The 23,912-nt window shown below is 45.4% G+C and overlaps 1 protein-coding gene across 2 annotated transcripts in view; it reads left to right on the forward strand.

Annotated features, from left to right (window-relative positions):
- CADPS (calcium dependent secretion activator) overlaps positions 1–23,912 on the forward strand; it is a gene marked incomplete at its 5' end in the record, with an annotated part of 214,825 nt that overhangs the window by 34,995 nt on the left and 155,918 nt on the right. For both annotated transcript variants that reach the window (XM_082059905.1, XM_082059906.1), the window contains 2 exons: positions 5,844–5,957; positions 10,382–10,714. In XM_082059905.1, coding sequence (XP_081916031.1) covers positions 5,844–5,957; positions 10,382–10,714 — 447 coding nt within the window. The remainder of the gene's footprint in view (positions 1–5,843; positions 5,958–10,381; positions 10,715–23,912) is intronic.

The raw sequence follows: 23,912 nt of genomic DNA on the forward strand, positions 1-23,912 counted from the left end.
TGGTCCTCTCTCCTGCTGGGGGGAAAGCAGGACTTGCACAGGGAGAACCTGACACACTTTCCCAGTACAAAATAACCTGACAGGCTTCTTTCTAATCTCCTGCCCATTGCTGGGGCCTCTGAGCAGCACTCGGCTGCTCCAGCTCCATGCACTGCCGGACCTCCCTTCCACATCCTTCACGTCGTGGCCAGTTTTATGACCGTGGAAGCAGTAAAGATGAGGGATGCTTGTTTGATTGGTTCAACTTTTTCCTAAATCACCTGGTGCTGAGGAGGAATAAAATATTTATTAGATGTTACAAAACAAAACCCAGAACAGCAGCACAGTGAGCAGTTAAATATTCCTCCCTGCAGTGGTACCTGAACAGCAGGTGCCCTGAGGAAGAGGAGCTTCATGCTGCTCTCAGTTATGTGCTGTAAGTTCGTCTGTCTAGACAAAAAGTAGAAGTGCTTCCCCTGCGAATTACCTGTACTCCCCAGCTGAACTGTCCTTTGAGACATGGGTGACACTGATGGGCTGAGCCATCAGGCACCGGCGTGCAGCACCCCTGCATCTGCACATCCCGACTGCAGGGATGCTCTTGTTGCACTGAAACACCCAGTCCTTGATCAGAGGTGTTCAAGTGTGGCAGTAAAGGAGGGTCATCTCTCTACCTTTCACTCGAAAACCTCCTTCTATGGAGTTCACATCTTACTGCTGTTCCAGCAGCTGTCACATTGATGGATATGGCTTTATTAGCTGGTTTGAGTACACACAGAGCTGTAGGTGGGTTATTCTGTAGCCTGACACTGACATATCAGTGGTTACCCTCAAAACATTTGGCAATCTCCACTCTAGGATGGCCTCTCCTTGCAAATCTTCCGTTGGATATGGTACTGCCATAGCATAATGTAGGTTGCGAGGGACTTCTGGACGTCTCTGGCCCAATTCCCCTCCTCAAAGCAGGACTCTCCCAACCCGGGTCGTGTTCATGCAATCAGGTTGTGAAAACTTGCAAGGCTGGAGATGCCACAACCTTAAACTGGACCCCTGCCTCAGTGCTGGACAACCCTCACTGCAACATTATGAAAAATTCTTATAAATCCTTATGAAACTCTCCTTTTTACTAGCTTTCAAGCAATGTCATCTGTGACTCTTGGACATTTAATGCTGTTGTTGTGCATCATACAAAGCTTGGAAAGACAACTGTCCTGTGAGTGCAAGTCATCTTGTTTTCTTCACACAGGCAGATTTGAAAGTTCACTTTGAAAGAGTAAAAATCTGCAGTTGTTCTCATTCTTCCAAGTTCAAAGAATGTAAATATGAGACTCTGCTTTGAGCCCATCTATTGTCATTATCAGTGTGGGGTACAAACCCTAGATCTAGCTAATGTATTACTGTGTAACGTAGACCCTAAGCAGTGAGCTATACAGCCATGCTTATTCCTGCGTGCTCAGACACAGCAAAACATTTTGGAGACAGGATGGAGTAGTGAGGCATGTTGCTGTGTATAATTTTTTTCAGAGTACTTTTCTACAGCAAACAGCTCCTCTTTGCAATGCTCGTGCTCGCCTGTGTAGGCGAAAGAGGCTGGAGATGATGTGCAGGGACAGTGCCAGCTGTTTGCTGGCTGGAACAACTCTGGAGAAGGTGCCATTGCTCCTTGTGTTCAGGTTTGTGTTCAGCTCTGAGTCAGATGGAATATGTGTGAAAATAACATACCAAGAAAACTGCTGATGAGCATTTGTCCTGAGGAGGCTGGTGCGCCACTTGCTGAGATCTGCATCCAGCAAATACAAGAAATTGCCTTCACGATTTGCTTGTGACCATGGTGGGGACATGGAACATGCCAGAATTCTACCCTATTTCTGAGGTCACTAGATTACCCTGGATATGCAGTTTTTCTTAAACAAATGAACAAAAAACCCAAACAAACAAACAAAGACTATTTGAATGTCCACATCTAGTGACTGGTGAGCTCTTCTCCATCATGTACTCCATTATGGAGTCTTCAGCCCAGCTTCCTATAAAAAGATGTGCAATCCAGCAGGGATGCCAGCTCAAAGCTCCATGGGTGCCCTGCCTGACACCTGTGCCAGGAGTTCATCACTGACTTAATTAACTATATTTTTAATGTGCAGGTTTATATCTGGCAACTTAAGTACTCACATGCTTTAAACAGGCAAAGGCTGTGAAACACTCTGCTGCATAAACACACCACAATATTAACCTGGGGGAGTTCACCTGGGTCTGGAGTCATTGTGTGCAAGCAGGGTGTTCTGCAATCTCTGCTGAGTGCAGAAATGACTGTTATTTCTTTAACAGCTATCACACACTGAAAGCAGTTGTGTGAAAAAGCAGCGAGGGCTGGAAAAGAGAGGGAAGGTAAATAGAATAAACCTCTTGCCCCTACCACACTGCTCCTGTTGACTCCCAGCTCTTTGCTTCTCTCCTGTGTGAAGGCACCTGTATCTGTGTTTGTGCAGGGGAGGGAGGTTCTGCCCCCTCCAGCCTCACACCCGCTGGGCTTGCAGCCCCACAGGACATCGCCTCCTGCTGTAGCTGGTGCAAAGGCTGTGATATTGTACTGATGTGCTTCCAAGGGGAAGTAATTCTCTTGTCTTCTGCTATTTGTAAGCACACTGTGCAAGGTAACTAAGTGATAAGTGGTTTATATTGGCCCCTTAGTGGCCTTACCGGATCTGCAGAAGCTGTTGGCTTGCTTTATATGGATTTCTAGCCCATCACTGGTGCCACTAGTAGTGAGAGATAAAATAACACCCCTGCCTTCAGAGCACTTCATCTTCCCAGTGAGTGTTCAGGGCATGAGCTGTTCGAAGCTGGTGGGTGGGTTGGTAACGTTGCTTGGCCCTGCTTTGGGGTGTGACATTGGGGCTGTAGTTGCCCCCCGGCCCCTCCAGCCTCTGCTGGGGAGGTGCTGCCTCCCGACTGCCCAAGGGCCATTTTTGGGATTTGGTAGTGAAACCCTTGGCCCCTGATGGGGAGAAGAAGAGGCATAAAATAGGAGGTGGAGCCTGCTGGGCAGATTTTGGTGACCTGGGGGTCTGACCACCCTCTACTTCCCGGCTGGTGCTCACTTTCTGCACCAGGCATCTGCTGCTGTGCTGAAGGAGCTAAATTTAATATGAAAGCAGATTAATTTTGGTTTGAATTGACTGCTTTCTTGATAATGTCCGTAACAGTGGTACAGACACAGATCAATACACCAGTGCTGTTTTATGGGATGGAAGAGGGTCCCGTTAGCTGGGGACTGGGCAATGCTGCTGCCTGGTGTGTTCAAATATTCTCCTTTTCCCTGGACAGGGAAAATACTTGCACAGAGCTTGCGGGTGAGGAGGAGGCAACTGACACTCCAGTAGAGACAAATCTGATGATTCATTTGCACAGTGCCCGGGAGCTCACGTGCAAGCTGCGTAGTGTTTCTAGGAATTCCAAGAAGCATCGCTTGTTTTGAAGGTGGTCCATTCAATAATGAGGAAGGAGCAGAAAATACTGCTGCTGGATGGCATTATAGGAATTGAACAATCAAAGACTTCTGGAGGCTGTCCTAAGAAATAACCTGGGGGGAAGGGGGGAAATTGCCATGTACATTGTTAAAATCCCAAATGAAAAGCCTCTAGGCTCATAGGATCTTCGCTCTTAGTATGTCTTTCCTTGTGCGTTGACATTCTGATTTCAATGTTACCTGTAGTTTTCCTGCTTATTTTCTTGGTTTCTTATGGCCTCTCTTGCCCTGTTGTTTCTGCCTGATACTCACAATGGTTGCTAATACAAAATCATCAATACTTTTAATTAACATCCTGCTTTTCTCTTCTTCCAGGTAATTAAATGCTAAATAAAAACAGACCTAGTGCCTTCCCATAGGTGTCTCCCACTTGATCACTACATTGTCTCTGTCTCTTATCACTGACCAGTTTTCTTTTCAATTCCATAAGGAGCTTCCATCAGCTCAGACAGATTTGGAGCCTGCTTTACATCTGAAGCTTTGTGTATTGCCCAAGGGCTCATGATGTCCAGGGTTCTATTGGCAAACACCACAAAGGATTTTAGGTGCCTGACATGACAGATGGACTCTTAGAGCCAAAAATTACATTCTACCAGCCTTAAAAACAGGAGCTTTCAGCAGAGCTTTTCCACAGGGCTCATTGTAGATGGTGACTAAGGCTGGGGTGTGTCAGGTTAGAGGGATGGTTCTTGCTCCTGTGATGCTGAGTCGTCTTGCCTGTGTTAGACCTTATGAAGTGTTGGCTGCTGTTTTGGGGGTGGGGATGACCCGTCTTTCCAGCACCCACAGGGTGGTGAAGGCTGCTCTATGTTTTCTAAAGCAGAGCATATTGAGTCTTGCTTTATGTCACTTTGATGAACACCTCTCCATAAGCACCAGGATAAACTAATGCCAGATTATCACATCAAATTGCCATTGCCTACTAACCCTCCTCAGTGTGGTGTTGCAGAATTAATTACTGGTATTCATGATGTTCGTTACCGCAGTCCCTTAACACTCTGCATGGTGCATCATCTAGATCTAGTGATATTTATTGTTGTGCTTTCCAAGTGGTCCCTCTCCTGCTTTTTATCACTAACTGTGTTTACCAGGCTTCGTTATGTTCTAGTTGCTTGGATCTCTGTAGTTTTTGATACTTTATTCAAAGCCATTTAGGTGCTTAAAGCCATTAATTTTATTTTTCTCTTCCATTCTAATGGACTGATTTCTTCTGCTGTCATACAAGTGAGAAAAAACCCCTCTCTTCTCTAGACCTTTGGTCATTAGTAAATAGTTGTCTTAATTCTTACTTCTCTCTTTTCCCTTTATGTTTGAAGTTGTCATATATACATCTTGTTCGCTTCCTTCTCTTTTGTCTAAAGTAATTCTTACCCTCAAACAAGGAGTAGCCATGTGGTAAACCAGGCACAACTACAGCTAAATCCCTGCAGTGCTTCAGCATCAGTGTCATCTGCATCTGAAGATGATGTACTGGCATTGCTGGTACATGACCTATGTGCCTGCTGTGGCTTTGTCCGCACTACAAGCTGAAGAGATGGAGGTTTGCAGCTATATCTGTTTTTAAACTGGCAGATACATTGGTAGAATAATGGCATGTTATTTTACAGGGCTGGAATAAACCCTTGTAAACTTTCTATTGATGTCATTGTGCCAAAATTAGAACTGTCTTGTAAGCTATACCAGCTGTATGCTGGACAAAAAAATGTTTTGAGCAGCAAAGAGACAGCAGAAAAAGCCCTTGCTTGGATAAGGAGAGCAGGTTGTCCCTCGTATGATTTCTTTGGCATTAAATTATTTCAGTACTTGTCCTGACTGGTGTTTTATATGTGACAAGCCAAAAGAAATGACCAAGATTAAAAAAAAAAAAGCAAAAATGATGATGAAAGGTCAAGGCCCCAGAGTACTGATGACCACAGTCTCCAAGCTTGCCAGGCATCCTGTTGGGTGATGGAGTCTCATCTTCTGCTGGAGAGGAGAGGCTGAATGGGAAGTGATTGCACTGAAACAGTCTCTTCTAAGCATGCACACTGCAGCTTGCTTTTAATTTAACTATACCTGAAGTGGTAAAAGTCTCATGTACATTTTGTGGTGGCAGAGTTGTTTAGAAATGATGTTTGGGTTGGTTTTAGGTGACCGTGATGCTTAAATGAACTTGCTGGGGTATAGAGGCACATGCATGTGTACCCACGTGTGGCTGATTCCTCATCTGTTGCTGCTGTCCCCAGAGCAGAAGTGCACATCATAAGCGCCCTGATAACATATCACAGAAGATTTTTTTTGTTTTTCCTCATACATAAACCTTTTTTGACTAATATTCTCTTTTTGGCATGTTTTGCAGATAAGTAAGCAGCAGCTCCAAACAATCAAAGATCGTTTCCAGGCCTTTCTCAATGGAGAAACCCAGATTGTGGCAGATGAAGCATTTATAAATGCTGTCCAGAGCTACTACGAGGTAAGGAGGGATGATGCAATATTCATACGAATCCCTGTTCTCTCCCTTATTCACAGATGGGGTTGAATCCTGAACTAATGGATTCTTTGTCCTTTGTCAACAAAGCACAAGACAAAGGCAAGTGCAAAGCTGCACCTATCTGATGTCTGATACATCACGAGGTTTGTGAGGCTCAGGGTTTGAACATGCAACCATATGGCAACTCTGGCAACCCTACACCACAGTGTGTCCTGTAGCTTGATTATGCAGAGGATCATCCTTCCCTTAAGCTGAAAAATACCTTCATTGTACTTTTAAACAATGTACTCTGAGACAGTAAAGTTGGCACAATATAAAACAAATGTCATATGCTCCCTACGAAAAACACCAAGAAAAAAATGGGCAGCACATTGAGTTCTTGCTGGAGCTTTTGCATTGTCTCTAATTGACTTTTGGATTTTCAGCAAGAGTCATGTCTTTTCTCTTTGGTATGACAAGTGCTTTAAAGCAAAGTGGGAGGGAGGAGGATGTACATCTACAAAACTAGATGATACCAAAGAACATGAAGCATCATTCATAATTGTGCAAAAGAGTAATTATGCATGTTGGTCTTTCTGCACCTCTTTGTATGCAGCCCTTAATGCTGCCTTTCATATCTTTCCTCAGAAGGAAAGAGCTTCTGTTTTTGAAGGAAATCAGTGCCTGTGATTTGTATGAGGAAGGTTGCTTATTTTTTTGCTATCCTCTCTGCAAACCATTTCTCTTTCTCCCTAGAGCTGTTCTGTCATAAAAGGTGAAGACTTTGAATTGCCTACATAAAATATTTCTCTAGAATTGAAATCTAAGAGGGGACCAAAATCAGATATTAAAACTGAAGAGAATTTTAGCTCTATAAAAAATGTCAACAGCTGCTTCTGTGTAAGGAAAGCACAAATTATCCTTGGATTAACTTTATTAAACCAGCACAGTAGTTACTGTTCCATCATTCTCTGTACAGGAAGGAAGCTGAAAGTAATTTACGTCTCTTATCAGAAAAGAAATTGCCAAGGGATCGTCAGTTTATCACAGCTTCACCGAACAGATGCTCTCAGAGAGTTTCCAGGATGGCGTGAGCTGCATGTTAGGGTGTAAGAGCAGCGTGATCTATTTAGATAAGACTATTGGGCAGGAAAAGGAAACTGCTTAAAAACAGGCAAAATACCTCCCTCTTTCACTGGTGGGTCTGGCTGGAAGTGTGTCCTGATCAGCTCCAGAAGTCCTATGCTAATTAACCCAAGTAATCAAACTTACAAAGAGCAGTTGATCAGCACTAGATGATTGCAAACCCTATGTCTTCAGCTCAGCTGGATGCTCCACTGGCTCTGTCCTACTTAGGCCACAAAAAGCATCATGCATTGCTCTGTGTCTTTAGCACAACTTTCTTTATCTCCTCTTTATCTGTTGGTCTCCTTTGGTTTATGACTGTGTACTTTCAGCTTCTGTGCAGCTCTAGCATGGCTGCCTGTGTCTTCCTCAGCACCATCTGCAGCGGCACAAGGCAAATCCTCCCTGCAGAGAGTCTGTGCCCCCTCTGAGTGTCTGAGCATCGTTCCCTGCTGATGGTGTTCTCCTTCCTCCCTCCTCTGCAGAGAGGTGCCCACCCTTGTGCGAGCCACGGTGCAATCACAGCAAGTCCTGCTTATCTCAGCTTCTGCAAATCTCATAGTTCTGTGCAAATAACCAACCCTATCTAGAAGTCTGTGTTTAGGTAGTGACTTATAAAGCTGCATGATGGCTTGGAAAATGCTAAAACTTTGGGTTTTGCTCAGCTGAAACTGGCCAGGATGGGGTTGACATTTCTAAGGGCTTCACTTATTACCAGTGCAGAATAGGTTCATTACCTGGGCAGTGATTTCGTTGGAGAAAGAAAGAGGTAAAGGTGATGTGGTAGATCAGGGTTGTGTTTGCTCTTGCTCTGAATGTGTTTGCGTGGGCACATTCTGCTGTTAAATCTGTGGTCAAGGGGCAAGTGTGTGATTGCCAGTCTTAGACTAGTTCACAGGCTGCTCTCAAATTAAAAGATTGAATGACCTGAACAGGCTCTACTGTTGGTCTGCAAAGCACCGCTGTGCCTGCAGGAATGCTGCAGGTCCATGTGTGTGAGATGGTCCCAGAAAACTCCAACAGATGCTCCAGGAGAGCTTTTCTTATGTCCTTTTACTTCTAATGTGGAAAGCTTTGCCTCTCAACCAGCACTTTCTGCAGCATTCCCTTCAGCAGGTATTATGGAAATGCTTCGTTAGGCCCATTTCCACTCTCCTGTGGGCAGATAGAGCCGGGACCATGCATGACCTGAGGGACTCATCTATGAACATGGCAGGAGCTCACAGAGGTCAGTTCCCTTCTGCCTGTGCCGCTGTGTGCACCCACGCGAGGATTTTGCTCCAGTAATTCCAGACTCCTGGCAATCCTACTAGGGAGTCTTACAGCCAGGTGATTCACCTGGTATTTGCTAAAGAAAGCAGCTCACTCTACAGGACAAAACACATCTTTTATCTTTTTTTATCTCCCTATTTCACAGTCTTTTTCTGCTGCTTTGTGTCTTACTGGCTTTCCTCAGTGCCTGCCTCATCTCTGCCAGCAGCTTCTTTCATCTGCTGACTGCTGCTCCACACCTGAGGGGAGATGGGGGTCAGGTCCCTCTGCTTGCAGTACCGTCACCCTTCCAATGGGGACAAGGACCACAGATAACTGCAGCTGCTGGTGCTGGTGGGTATGGGAAGTCATTAGTGCTGTCGGGCCCTTTGCTTGCAGAGGGGACATTAGAGCCAAGAGTGCTGCAGTTGACCTTGACCTCCCACTGTTCCCAGCAGTCAGTGTGTTGAGGATTTCCTTGGCTGTGTTGGGAGCTTGAATTTTGATAGGTCTCACCTATTATTTGGAAGTACCCTCGCACACCAGATTTAAGCTCTGCAAGGAAATGAAGTGCATGCTGGTATTGTTTCAGTGTGGACTGAAGAGGCTGCTCATGTCATCCTACCTATCTTGTCTGCTGGGAGTGCTCCCCAGCATGATGATGTTGGAAGGAAACAGCCCAGCTCTTCCTCACCAGCGTTTTGGGGCTGGTTCTGGAGCAAAACTCACTACCTCTGCCAACAGATGCCTGTGCCATCAAGCATCTGGGAACACGGAGTGCTGTGTTGCTGAGTGATAAAAAAAAATAATCTAGCATGTCCTTAGGTCATCTTCACGTTCTTTAATAATTGAGAGCTGACAGATACACCCCTGTGCTGGCACAGCTTCTTCCCAGCCTGCTGCATTCATCCTTCTCAGCATCATTAATAAAACAGCAGTTCTTGCTGGGCACTGATTGCTCTCCTGTGTTCAGGGCTTGGGAGTGGAGTGCCAACACAATATTCCCCTGTCCCTCTCTCACCCATCAGCTCTGTGTTGCTTCCACAGCATCTCCTGGTCTGCAGGGGCCTGTTGTGTTTTGACCCTTGTGCTGCTGTTGCAGTGGGAAGAACATCTTCATCAAACACCCTCTCCCTCCCTCCCTCCCTCCCGCTGCTGGTGTCCTGCACCTTGCAGGCTGCTGTTTCTGCAGAGCCTCCCCCAGAGCCCCAAGCTGCTCTGAACCATCTTGTGCTACTTCAGCAGAGCTGGAGCAGGAAGGGATTTGGCCTCATCCACCTGTGTCTCTGCCACCTTTTGGTGATTTGCGTTGCCTCAGTGTTTACCGATCAGTTTGCAAAGATCAGGCCACTCATCCTCATTCTTTACTAGGGCGTTTTAACAGTGCTGGTTGCCCAGATTGGAGAGACCAAGTTCTGGGAGAAGCAGGGACACACATGTGATTTAACTGAAGGTAACATTAATTAATAAAATGCTATTCCAGTCATCTTATGACAGCAGAGCAGTCTGCAAAGATCTCCTCCAGTGTAGCAGCTTAATGTGAGCCTGGTCCTTGCACTGGTCAGAGGTTTCCCAGGGGCCTGGCTGCCAGATGAAAGTAATGCAATGCTGTTGACTTGAGTAGGACGACTGGGCTCCCTCCAACAGGGCAAAGCTTGGCTAGGTGAATGTAGTTGTGCAATAACTCCCTTATTAAAACGTTTGATAGAGCAAAATATAATCCTGTTTTCCCAAAGGGAATTTATGTGTCTGGTGAGGTGCGACCGCAACATCGCGTGAAGTCCTAATTGCATCAAAATGTTCTATTTTAGTGGATGCAAAACAGAAGCTTCACCTGATTTCATTATGCTTCCCAAAGTACAGCTGAAACCTCTGTCCATCTGGCAACATGGGATTGTCAAATGAGGAGTAGGAAAGTGCACTGACAGCCAGATAGCAGCTTCCCAGCACTGAAACCACGTTTTGTGGTACTTAAGGAGGATTATTTTGCTTTTTTTTGCTTTTTTTTCTTTGCAAACCTGAAACCATTTGAAGTCATTCCTTTTTTACAGGTATTCCTGAAAAGTGACCGTGTTGCTAGGATGGTGCAGAGCGGTGGGTGCTCAGCGAACGATTCCCGGGAGGTTTTCAAGAAGCACATTGAGAAGAGGGTGCGAAGCCTGCCAGAAATCGATGGCCTCAGCAAGGAGACAGTCTTGAGCTCTTGGATGGCAAAGTTTGATGCTATTTACCGTGGGGAAGAGGATCCCCGCAAGCAGCAGGCCAGGATGACGGCGAGCGCTGCTTCTGAGCTCATCCTGAGCAAGGAGCAGCTCTACGAAATGTTCCAGAACATTTTGGGGATCAAGAAATTTGAGCATCAGCTTCTTTACAATGCATGTCAGGTAAGGTCCTTCTCCCAGGAAGGAATGAAAAGGTGTGTCTTGGGGAAGGTGTTGCCAATAGGAAATACTGCTATTACGAACTGGAAACTTTGGGTCTGACCAGGCTGTTTTTGAGACAACTTACACTAGGGAATTGGGTTTTGGTTCATGGTGGGACTTCTGCACTGCTGGTTATGTTCTAGCTGTCCAATTGGGCCTCCTCCTCTTGCTTGTGCTTGTTTTCTAGTGCTTGGTTGTTTGGGGTTTTGTGCAGATGTTTCAGGTCCTTATATAAAGGTTTATTTCCTGAAGTCCCATAGAATTGCTGAGATGGAAAACATTTATTCCTCCAGCTCAGTGTCTGGATGAACAGGTCTTTGGTGCCTAAGTGGGCTGTTTTGCTGTGACCTGCTTGCCTTTCCACTGTCATACCACCAATCTAAATGACAGCAGTACATTCTTGCAGCCTGCAATAACCTTATTAGCACTTGAAGCTCAGATGCCCCTGGGGTGGATATCTTATGCATACTTGGTTCTCCTTAAGTAAAAGGAGCTTCTGTGACCCCTGCATGCCCATGGTGGAAGGAGAGAGCATCCCAAACCCCCATGAGCTCAGGGTGGATCTGCTTGCATGGATGAGTTCCCAGATAGGTTAAGACCTTTCCCTATTCCTCTCTTCTTTTGCCCCAGTAAGAGCCAGTTCCCCAGAGATGTGGAGCTGGGACTCTGCAGTGCCGCTTGCTTTTCCAGCAGCTCTTGCTGAGGGCTGGCGGTGGCTGTCCAGGCTGTTGCTGACCCAGATTACAGTCCCCTGCTATCGGATATAAATATCGCAGGAGAGATAAAGGATGTCAGAGTCACAGGGAGGGTAAAGTGATGCTGTGGAAAGTTTTCGGAGGAGAAGCAGACCTCAGTTTCTTCCCTGTAATTCAGGGATTCAACTTCTTATTGAAATTAATACATTCGAGACCAATCTTGTCTGTCTAGACACTTCCAATTCTTTACAAGACATAGAAAATGATGTTTGATCTGTTTTTTCTCCTGTAAAGAGCTTAATTATCTTCCATTTGTTGTTCTTCATCTCAGACCTTTATGGCAGAGTGGGGAGAGGATAATAAATGTCTCTGAGTAAGACATCTTCATGGCAGAAAGGCAACAGCAAGGACTGCCTCAAGCCTCATAAATTATGTTTACAAACCAGATTTCGTGCCTCTGTCCTCTGTTGGAGGACTTCCTTAAAATCAAAACCATAATATTTTTAGTGACGTGTTGAGAGCTGAGTCAGTTCTACAGTTGTTTTTTTAACTTAAACCCACTCAAGCCCTGTGTCTCTCATCTTTCCTTGACCTGTGCTTGACTAAGGAACTAGGGTGGTTTTGTGTATGTGTGATCCTACCCTCTTGTTTTGTGGTTCCCAGTGATGCAGAAAACAGTATTTAATCATGGCTGTGCTGCTTTGTGGATGATCTCTGCTTATAAGAGCCTTTCTGGCTGACACCATGAACCCAGTGGCTGCTCCCTGCAAATTGCTCTGTTGCATCAAACAACCTGTTTCCTGCGGTAGGTCCTAGTTTTACTGTGAAAGAGAAGGATTTAATTCTGTGTCTTTTCTAATACTCAGAGGCAGCAAACCTATAATTTAAGCTTTTAGAGAAAGACATAATTTCCATTGAAAGTGAGCATTAGCATGGGAGTTACTCTCTATATAATACCTGGATAGTGAGGATTAACTATGCAGAAGGGAAAGCCCTTTATACAAGCCACAGCTCAGGAAGCTGCAAGGCCAGCAGTCGTTCAGACATTTGGTGTTTTCCTGGGGTACAGTGTGAGTGGTTATGGTGCCATGGTGCCAGCGTGGTGGGGTGGGATCCTGCACCGTGGGGACCAGAGGCAGGAGGAGGTCGCTGCTGCTCCTTCTCCCATCAGGTGCTGCAGGGGAGGCAGCTGTGAGCACCCGGTGAAACTGCAGACTTTGCAACTTGTTTGGGTGCTGCCTGTGGTCACGTCATCTGGGCTGCACCAGAGAGATCTCTGGAGCTCTCCAGCCACCAGCAGCCCTTAGGAGAGCAGCTGCTCTGCACTTTGGTCTTGCCATGAGGCACCAAAATTGCTGTTGACCTTTACTCCTTCCTGCAGGGTCCCACCTGTTGCTTGCAGCCAGTCTGTTGTAGGGAGGACATAAAACCTATCAAACCCAAAGTGTTTTTGTTTGCTAGCATGTGTGGGGAGTTGCCAGCACAAGTCAAAGGTGCATACTGCTTGGCTAGTGTGTTTTCTTCACCAGAGCTGCAGGGGAGAGCAGAAAATTATATGCAATGAGCAGTGATTCAGTAACCTGCTCCTTTCCCCTCATGAAAACTTCCTCCTGACCTCGCATGATGAAGCGTTGGCATCAGCCCTAAAACAGATCTTTCCCTCCTAAAATTTAGTAGCAAATTATATCCTGCTGTAACTCCAAAAGCTCTTGGTGTTTGCACAGGGCAGATTTCAAAGCCACAACAGCAGCTGGGTGCCTGATTGCTCCAGGCTGGAGATGCAAATCAAGCCCTGGGCACTGCCCTTCGTGGCTTGGAAGTTCTCCTGTGTTGTAACCCCTTGGACTGCGCTGAGCCACTCTGGACCGGCAATGTCTCGGATGTGGGACATCTGACACCAATTAGGGAGCCAGAGGCACTTGCCAATGTTATGGTAATAAAACTGGAGATATCCAGAGAGAGAAGTACCACGTGTGCAGCATTGCAGCAGCCTGGATGGGTGCTGGGTGGGAGAGGAGAGGGGGCAATTGGGAGGGAGGATCTGATCTCTGCCTTGCATTTACCTGCGATAGTGGCAAGGCTGGGACGTGCTTATGCGGGACTTCCTTCTAGAGACTCTCTCTTTCCCCCCACCACTTTGCATTTTCATAAATTGTAATTTATGGTGAGCACAAGTCTTATGACTAACAGTTGAGGGAACTGGGGCTCTTTAGCCTGGAAGAAATGAGGCTGAGAGGAAACCTTATCACTCTACAACTACCTGAAAGGAGGCTGTAGCATGGAGGGGTTGGTCTCTTCTCCCAAGTAACAATCGATAAGACAAGAGGAAATGGCCTCAAGTTGCACTACGGGAGGTTCAGATTGGATATTAGGAAAAAATTCTCTATGGAAAGGGTTGTCAGGCATTGGAACAGGCTGCCCAGGCCAGTGGTGGAGTCACCATCCCTGGAGGGGTTTAAAAGGCATTTAGATGAGATTGTTAGGGACATGGTTTAGTGCTAGAGTTAGGCTAGGTTATGGTTGGACTTGATTATCCTGAGGGTCTATGATTCTATGATTTCCTGCCTCTGGCTCTCAGTTTGACCAGCCAACTTCTGGAATCACCCCTGCTCTGCAACTGTGTCCTGGAATCAGCAGCGAGTTCCCTTCCTGGCTGGGTTTGGAGACATCCCTGCCTGCAGTCGTGCTCACAGCACACAGCACACCCATTGGGATTTGGGACATTGGCCCCATACCACCTAAAAATGGTCATTGATTTTCCGTTGTGCTGTTTTGTTTTAGTCCAGATTGTAAGTCGGTCAGAGTCAGCCTAAGCAGTGCTCATTTGCCTCTCTGTGAAGACACACTGACTCTGTTGATCTGACTCTCGTCTCATCAGAGTTAATTGGAAGTACAGCTTAAATCTTTTTTTTAATAATTTGATTGAAGCTTCTGTTGCCTGTTCTGTAAGAGCAAAATATTTTATATATTCTGTTTGGGAATAAGCTTTAAGTAAAAGGAAAACACTATCTGTTATTTTCCTGGATGTGCTGAAATTACAATGTTCCCAGAAACGCCACATGGGCTCAAGTTGCGACCATGTGGGTGATTAAAACCTCCGTTTCCCTGCCCATGCCCACCACAGACCCTGTCTGGGCAGCACGGTGCGGTGCCAGCCCCACGCTGTGTACTGAGACTGAGCAAACCTCCCAAATTAACATGGGGGTAATAAAGAACTTCCCAGCAGTGGTTTACCTCAGTCTAAGCTACACTTAATTTTGACCTACACTTGTCTGCTGTGCATGGGAGGAATTGGGAAGATGGAGCATTTCTGCTGGCAGGCTGTCTGGATGCCATCACTCATTCTGAAGCAGGAGCTCCAGTTTATCAGTCAATAACCTGTGCCTAGAAAAGCAAAGCCAATCATCTTCTCCAGTGTTCCCGTCGGGTGGGAACTCTGACGTGCTCTCCCTTGCTTTAGTGTGCGGGGTGAAATTCTCCCAGCAGCTGTGCAAGGAGGCGAGGGATAACTAGGCTTTGCCTGGTCGTTGTCCTCCTAAAGCATGAGCTGGAATGGTGCTGGGAAGCCCAAACACTTGCTTGAACCTCTCCTGTGGTCAGAAGAAGGTGCTTTTCTCCATGTGGCCTTCTGTTACATCATGCTTACTCATTTCATGATGATTACATCACTGGGACTGTATTTTCATTCACTTCTGAAATTATATTTTGTTTGTGCAGAAGGAGGATGATTCCCAATGGGTTTTTTTTTTTAATACAGTGTCTCCAGGTGGTATGAGATAAGTGTATTTTTAATATGATAGCAGTGATATAGCAGGATCTGAGACAGCAACAGAGCAAAAGGGATTGATGCAGTTGGAAAGGCTTTTGGGAAACAAAGATGAGAAATGGTGCTGTAGCAGAATAGTGAGGAGATCATGGTGCTGTTAAGCACAACCTCTGAATAGAACATTTTAAATAATACACAGAGGCTTAAGTTTTTAGCATAACACACACTGTGTTGGTGTTTCCGCTCCACTGGGGTCAGCTTGGGATTTGAGTGCCTCTGGCTTCAGCAGAGAGCTCCTCTGCTGTTCGAGAAGCATCACGGCAGGAGAAGTGTGTTTCAGTCTTGGGTTTCTGGTCCAGAACCTGTTGGCAAGGCTTGAGTTTAGCTTTTCTGCTTTGTAATTCACTTGTGACGGTGGAAGAGTCATACAGGAGCTGTTTTGTATGAGTGCCGGGCAATTCTAAACTTGGGTCTTTGCTGCAGTCGGCTTGTCCTTGAGCATGAGCCCTGTATTTCCCACTGACCTTCTTGATGGCGGAATTACTGCAGCTTCTCTGCAAATCAGGCTGTGGTGTTCTCCCCATCTTGCTCTTCACCAGCTGTAGAGCGATGATTTACTTTTCTATCTCAAGCTGTGTTTGAAAGTCATTTTTAGCCAGAGTGAGCAGAGAAGGAGCCAGTACAGTGCTGTCCAGTTAATCCAGCAGCAGTAGCTGGTGTCCAGACCAGATCTATGATGAGCTGCACGCTTCCATCCTCCTGCTTTGGAAGGAGTGCTGGGCTCTTGGGCTGACCCTGCAGGACTGTCGGAGTTCACAGGCTTCACAATGGCACTTTCTTTTCATTTCTGGGCCTGAAGTGTCCCGTAAACTGTGGTGTTAAATGTGCAAAATACCTGTGCTAAGCTTCCAATTCTATCTAATTAACTTAGATATTATATTTGAAAACAAATAGCTAAATGTCCAGGTAGAAGGTAAAACTTCAGAAAAGTATGCACGTGTGGTTGGGCTACAACACAGACCAAGTCCCATCAGTGTCATAGAATAATTTCTGGTGCCTGTTTTACCTAAAGCCTCTAACCATTGCAATTGGAATTGTTTCATAAGTTTTGGGGACCTGTGATTTTATCTAGGAAATATTTCAACCCAAATTTTGCCAACCAGAGCTGGCTTAAAACTGGAATTCACTGTTTTGACATTTATTTTTGCAGCTGAATTAGGACACTGTGTCCAAAGGCTGACGTTTCTCACAAAGCAGAAAGTTCCCCTGCCAAAAAAAATTCATTTCAGAAGCATTAGCACAAAAGATATTTAGGATTTCTGTCCTGAATCAAATGTTTGATTTTAGCTCAAGTCAGTATTAGAGATGATTTGCTGAGGTGGTGTCTCACCTTCTACCCCTCTCTCATCTCTGTAATTTGCGTGGTTTTCACAAACTTTGTTTCTTGACTCACAGTGGTGTATTGAACCCATTGCAGAGATGCTGCAGTTGGTACTTGAAAGATGCAGCCCAGGTTATGGGAGAAACAAGGAAGGACAAAAACTCCTGTGAGGCACTGCAACAGCTCAGAGAGTGACGTGAGGGTTAAGGTGACCTCAGAATAAATGTTTGGCTTCTGTGTATCCTCCCTAAATCAAGTCTTTAATTTAGGTTTTTCTAGTGAAAAATTCCCAGACATACCTTGCAATGAGAATTGAGCCCAGGGTGGCGCGCACAATGTGGAGTTACCTGTCTGTGCCCATCTCAGAGATACAGGGATTTAGAATCAGATCGCTCCCTTCTGCTCTGTATTTATAATTTTTGGTGAACATAAAGCAATTCCTTTTTTATTCTAGCTTCATCTTGAAGCTCATCGCTTATGAAACGGCCATCTGCAGTTTCAGCAGTGAGCCTGGCTCTAATGACCCCTCCAAAAGGGCAGGAGGTTTGCTTGAGCCCCAGAGCCCCTGCAAACAGACGGTCACAGGATGGTGGTGACGAGCCGGGCATGCTGCGGGCAAGGACCACGCTGGCTGGCCAGCCTCCACGGGCTCCTCTCTCCTGGGCTGGCTACCTGGGTGCTGCAGATGACCAGCAGCTTCAGTCAGCACCGCTGTACCTTTTGCAAATCCCCAGGACAACAGCCAGACACCTTGGCTTTTTTTTTCCCCCCTCTTTAACTTGAAAACACCATTCAGTCTCTCTGCCTGTTTCCACACTGTGGGCTCTATCCCCTCTCCTTAAAACAAAACCACTGCCAATAAAAGTGGGTTAAGGTGGTTTTGAGATGATGAAAAGCCTCAAAATCCATAAAGCATCATACTCTGTTTTCAGTAATTCAGTATTTATTTCCATGGAAACAGAAATGGCAGCCGGGAGCCTTCTGCAGGGTTGTAATTACTCCTGTAGCAGGCAGCGGCAGCTGCAGCATGCCTGTCAGGGCTCGAGCATCTCCCAAAGTCAGCAGTGATTTAGTGCCTGATGGGAAATTGGAAAAGGGAAAAGCCTTGGGAAGTGAATTAAATTTTCCCCTTCATGATAACGCCACACAGACACACGTGGTCCTTCAGGGAGGAGGGGCAATTGCCCTTCTTTGGTGTGGTATTTTAAGGAATGATGTTGAAATGGGAGGGCAGAGAAATTGAGAGAGACAGCGTGATGTCAGGGATGGGGTGAGTGTGATGTCTGGCTCCGCTGGACCCTTGGCTGCCAGCAACCCCATTTGGGAGAGGTTTGCTGATGGATATCACCCAGGAGGTACAGAGCAGTCCCCCGATTGTCCCTGTTGGTCCAACGCACTGCAAAAACAGCGACCCTGCATCACTTAGTGTCTTTATAATCAGTAGCAGGAGAAGTGGTTGAGATGGGACATCTGTCTGCTCCCTCACCCAACACCCGCTCCCATCCAGCATCCGATGGAGAGCTGCAGGGAGGAGCTCAGACAGTTGGAGGGGACACGGTGGCAAGCAGGGTGGCACTGCCAGCCCAGCAGTGTGCCACATGCTGCTGCCTTTTGAGGAGGAAAATGCAGCGATCACTCTCTACCGGGGTGGGACCTGCTCACCCGAGCTGTCAGCACCATGTGTCTGATTCGCACAGACACGTATGGATCTACGTCCGTGAGCTGTAGGATCAGCTTATGTTCTGTGCTGTTACGGACTTAGAGAGCAATCTTGGCCCCTGTAATTAAATTTAAAGCAAATTAGCTCTTCTATTAAACAAAATAAATCTGATGTAGCCTAATGCTGTATTCTCTAGCTATGGCTGATCAATCGCTCCTGCAAAGAGCAGGCAAATGCTGCTGAGCAGATGGTCTTGGCTGAGGCATGGTCAATTAAACTAATTAAAGATGCTTTCATTTAATCAGAGGGTGTTTTAACCCTGTTATCTGCCAGTTGGGGATGTATGTTTTCGTGCTCTAGGAACTTTGAGTTCTGGCCCTACTGTGGACATCTTCTGGTTTTACAGTCGCTTTACAGAAGCCGGGCTAGAGTGTGCGACAGAAGAACAAATGTTTAGAAGATAAATTATAATGTCATGCAACAATAGACTTGCAGAGGAAAAGTCAGTCATTTTCTTCTAACACTACCCAAAGATGTTTATTTGAAGAACCCTTCTGCGCTGAATCCTTCCCACGCTACCTCCTGCCAGCCTTCCCTCCAGGTTTAGGGGTGTGGATACCTCTCCACAGCCAAATGTCACTTGTTCCACAGAAACAAGCAGTGACTGGTTATGGTGCGTTATTTAAGGGACAGAAAATGTTTTTAGTGTCTAGACTGGTTCTAGAGCGGAGGAGCAGCCCTTATTTCTGCTCTTTGCTGCCACGCAAAACATTTTGGCTGCTGGGAGCCCCTCCGCCCAAGGATTCTGGAGATGGATTTAATTCCCGATTTGCTGCGGAAGTCTCTGAGCCAAAGCCCTGTTTCAGTTTGCTTAATAGAGCACTCAGTCGTTAATTGTCACAATTGGGCACCCTCTGCTAACGCATCCAGACTGTTTATGATCCCTTGCTGGGCAGCACCAAGGGGCTGCGACATACACCAGGACCAGCGGTCTGCTGCGTTTCCAGCAGCTTGTACCAATTAGATCAGAAACAGTTGTGCTTTATCCAGAGGCCACATGGGCAACTTCACACGTTAGACCAGATCTGTCCTGCTCCAGCAATACTGATCCCTGCAGGTACATTAGGGCTAAAGTCAGGGTGATTTTCAAGATGTTCATCCTTTGTGAAATGGTTTTTATTCATCTATTTAAGCATGGGGGTTTTGTGGTGCAATGTCAGCTGAATGTTCTTCGTTGTCTGTGTGGACTGATTAATTTCCACAGTTTAAGGTTTAAATTACCATCAAAGTATCTCTTCAGTTTTATTTTTGTTTCAATTGGCCCATGAATACTTTTCATCATCTGCATTCATGCTGCAAAGGAATGCATAAAAAAATAACCATGGTTACCTTATAAAATATCGATAACTTGACATTTTCAATTTACCTGAACCCCTCTATTTAGGGACTCCTGATTCTCTTATTTCACTGAAAATCTAGTTATTGGCATGACTTTCCTGCTTCTTAGCCAGATTTTTTTTTTCCATCAGATCAGGAGCATAATTTCAAATAGATGTTTATTAATACGATTCAGTTTCCCTACCACCACCTTGCATTCTGGAAAAAATAAGTTGAGTGGTGAATTCCTGGCTCTAAGTAGGAGCAATTAGGTAAAAGTAGGGAGGACTGAAGTAGCTGTTGATGTGCTGATCTGCTGATGCTGCCTTTTGCAGATTTGCAGAGGTCTCTGGGAAGGGAAACACCTGAGATTATTAGCTGGGACAGCTCTTCTGGTGTCTGCTGCCTCTGCAAGCACTTGGTGGGTTCCATTTCTCAGCTTTGGTATAGGGATAGATCAGAGCAGAGGAGAGGGCTAGGAAGATGGACCACTCCTGGCACTGTGGTGTAGAGGCAGGTGCAGAAGCAGTGGGGAAGGTTTTGTAGTAGTTACAGAAATAGGAAAAGTTCTTAAGCATCATTCAATGCGACAGTGTTCGGGTGTTATAGCTTGAAACCATTTCAGTGGAGAGGAAATTTGGGATGGCACAAAATAGAAAAGTCAGAGGTGTTCACTTTGTATTGGCAGAGAGGAGACTACTGATAAGAAATGGGGGAGCAACTGGAGAAGCTATTGAATTCAGGGAAACCTCTTTGCACTGAAAGACCCAGCAAATTAATGGGCACATTGGCACTGCTCAGGGTGGCCCAGCCTCAAAACACCTGGTGGGTCTGCCCAAGAAGCCAAACATGGCCCATCATGGAGGGGGCAGTAGCCAAAGATGATACATAGATTCACATGTTTATTGCTAATCTCCCCCCACCCTGCAAAAAACAGCACGAAATGTAACTGAAGTGGATTGTAGCGCAGATTCTGAGTTGGGCTTCCACATGGTCTGATTCCCAGAGGTGGGATTTGACTCTCAAAATGCTATGTTTATTTTGAGCAATCTCTCTTGCTGTCCTATCTCTGAATTCAGTGCAAGCCACCATAAGTAAAAAACAGTTCCTAGCATGTCCTGTGTTTTATTAGGAAAGAAAAATGTCACTCCTTCTGTTTGTCTTTCCCTCAACCAGAGATGGTGAGCAGAAGACATGACAAAGAAGTGACCCCACTAGCCCCCTTCAAAGAAAGTAATCTTGTTTTTCCTTGGAGCAGCATTTGTTCTCTGCAGTACACATTCCTGTCAATCAGCCCAGGAGGCCCTGGGAGACAGAAGGGGTGTTATCCAGACCTCTCTCTCTTTAAGCAAGGAACTGCTAACTGCAAAAGAACCCATATGTGATGCTTATCTCAAGGAAGGCTGGAATACTTAATAAGACATAACTGGTGCATGACCCTGCACTGTGTTAATCCCTCTTGTTCTCTTCCTTTTAACTGGAAATACAATGCAACCCTAGAATTTAATTTTGCTCGTAGGTCTTTAAATCTAATTTGAATTCCACATGAAAACCTGAGTGCTTTGCAGCATTTCAACCCTCACTCATGTATTTTATCACAGAAATCCTAGTGCTCTCCTGGGGACCTTTCAATGCCTATCTCATGAGAAAAATGGAAAGATAGTCACACATAGCAGGGATTGAATGTGGTTGTGCTGGAGGCTTGTGCCAGAGCTTCAGAATCTTCATTTCAACAAGCAATGGCTGGTCAGAGAACCTAGACTGGTTTTCACTGAGCTGTGCTAGCCTAATGTTACACACTCTGCTTTCAGTTTTCTTTTCATCATCTTAAATAGGGAGATCATTCTTGTGACATACATCATCCACTAAGTGAATATTTTGAAAGTTCTGCATTAATATTTTACTGAGTTTTCTCTAATCTTATTTCTGAAAGATGTGATTTCTCCAAGGTTGCTTCTACCCCTTTGCAATTCATATTATGTTCAGTATTCCAGAAAAGAGAATGATTTTTTTTTTTTTTTTAATATTTTTCACCAGTCCTTTCCTCCATTCCCTACATTTCATTCTTCAGATTACCAGTGTTTCCTTGTTACTTGACAAACGCTTCATGCCACAGCTTGGGATGTGATAGACAGTGTCATTTTAATTCAGAAGATACTTTGGGAGTCAGACGGATCAGGCCATAGAAAAGTACTGCATGAATATAAAATAGAGCTGGGTTAATCTTCCAGTTTGCATCTAAAAAAGTACCGAAATAAAAAGAGGAGAGGTATATTTCTTAAGAGAAATGAGGTGCCAAGAATTTTCTTCAAAAAGATATCAAAGTAAGCATGTATTTCTTCCCACTGAGCTGACTGTAAATTTGGAAATGATCAACAAACTAGATTTCACGCATTTCAAAGTATCAGTCTCAATATCTCAAACTACAGGGAACGCAGCTTATGTAAGCTATTCCTTACCTCTGTTTCAGTGTTGAGTTTTCATATTCAGTATACTACATTTTTTTTCTGGATTCTGCTCGTGTTTTGTGAGAAATTAGAGTGCGAGTTCAATAGGGAATTGGATGCGAGAGAGCTTCAAACACAGCCTCTCATGTATTTAAAAGGCAGCTATAATAGCTTAACGTCAAATAAAAACAGTGCTGGCCCCTATTGCACAGACTTTGCTGTATAATGCAGGGTGGCAGTGATCTCTCCTAGCAGGAATGATCTGTGCATGTGTTTTTCATGTGTTGTAGCCTTAGGTCCAGTTCTTTTGTCTCTGAAACAGAAGACAGTAAGAAGATGAGGAGGTGATGACATAATACGCTTTGTTATTCAGTATGAAGTCTTTGCAGAAACGTCATTGCAACAAAAGGGGGAACACAATTGCATCCGCCAATTTAACAGAGAGTATGATGGTGTAACAGCCATTCCTTCCAAAGGGTATTTTGAGATCAAAGGCAATACCGAGCTGAAGTTCCCCACGTAATATGGGAAGGCTTAGAAGACAAGGGAGAGAGGCGTAAACCTCTTGAGCAGCCAGCTTGAAGTCAGACTTGAGGGGCACCTGTGTTTTGCTGGAGATGCTGTGAAGCTAAAGACTGTAGATGTTCGACATCGATAGCTACATCAGGGAAGTGAGCAGAGTTGTATGTGAGCCCCAAGTGCTGGTGGCCCAGGAGAGCACAGTGCGGGCTGGGGATTGGAGTTTGAACCTCGGGGTGTCCTTGTGTCACTGGCCTCCAACCAAGGCTCCTGGGCACTGATGGAGCTGAGCTGCCTGCTCGTGTGTTTGTGCTTGAGCCTTATTAGAGCGTGCAGAGAAGGGTCCAGTTCAAATTATAGGCATTTCCCACAACAAAGGAGAACAAAGTGCAGATGCTTAATTTTGCTGTCTTCTTCTGAGCGTACTGCCAGGGACAAGAGGTTTGCAGTGACTAAAGGTGCTGAGGAGGAAGGAAGCACAGTGACCATGACCCATGGAGAAGCACACACTTTGCCCAACACCCTGCTGAGTGTTGGTTGAACGTACATGTTCTCGTGGGTGCTGGGATGTGCCCGGTGCTCATTTCTGCATCTTGACCAACTGCTGCCTGTGTTTACAGCTCTGCTGAGAACAGCAGTGATCTTGCAGGTCTCCAGTCCTCTTTATACCACAGGAAGGGGAACTGGGCAAGATACTGAGGGTAATTGGCTCCAGGTATCAACATGAAAAGGTAAAACATCCGGGGAATACCAGGTCACCGACAAGGCCAGGAGATCTTGGCAGGTAACAGATTGCTGTAGGATGCTGGCAGGAGGCATCGAGCTTAAGGCTTTACTCCTTGGTTGTTCCTTAACAGAAGGAGCATCAGTGAAGAATTTCCTTGTTCCCAAGCTGAGGACCACGAGCTGTTTGCTTTTGTGGAGCATTTTACTAAACATAACTAGCTGTTTTTGTGACTTAGTTAAGTCCAGAAATGACAGTGAGAAAGTCTTTTGGGTGGTTTAAATTATAAAATTCTAATAGTAGAGTAATGAAATGGTCTATTATTTGTTCTCGACAGCAGTCATTTATCCTGCTGATATTTCTGCCAGTTTGCTGGCGAGCTCATGTTGTGCAACATTGGTGAAATGAACTGCAGGCATGTGTTCGGCTGCCATTACCAGGAGTCTTGCGTGCGGAGCTGAGACCAGGACTGATGAAATAGCTGCAAAACAGAGATGCAGTTTCATGGAGGAATTATTGACACAGTAGTTTTATTAAATCAGGTGATGTCTGTTATGTTTGATGAGACTATCATTTGTGAAATGTTTTAT

Source organism: Streptopelia decaocto (genome assembly GCF_964273445.1).
Source record: "Streptopelia decaocto genome assembly, chromosome: 8".
Taxonomy (NCBI): domain Eukaryota; kingdom Metazoa; phylum Chordata; class Aves; order Columbiformes; family Columbidae; genus Streptopelia; species Streptopelia decaocto.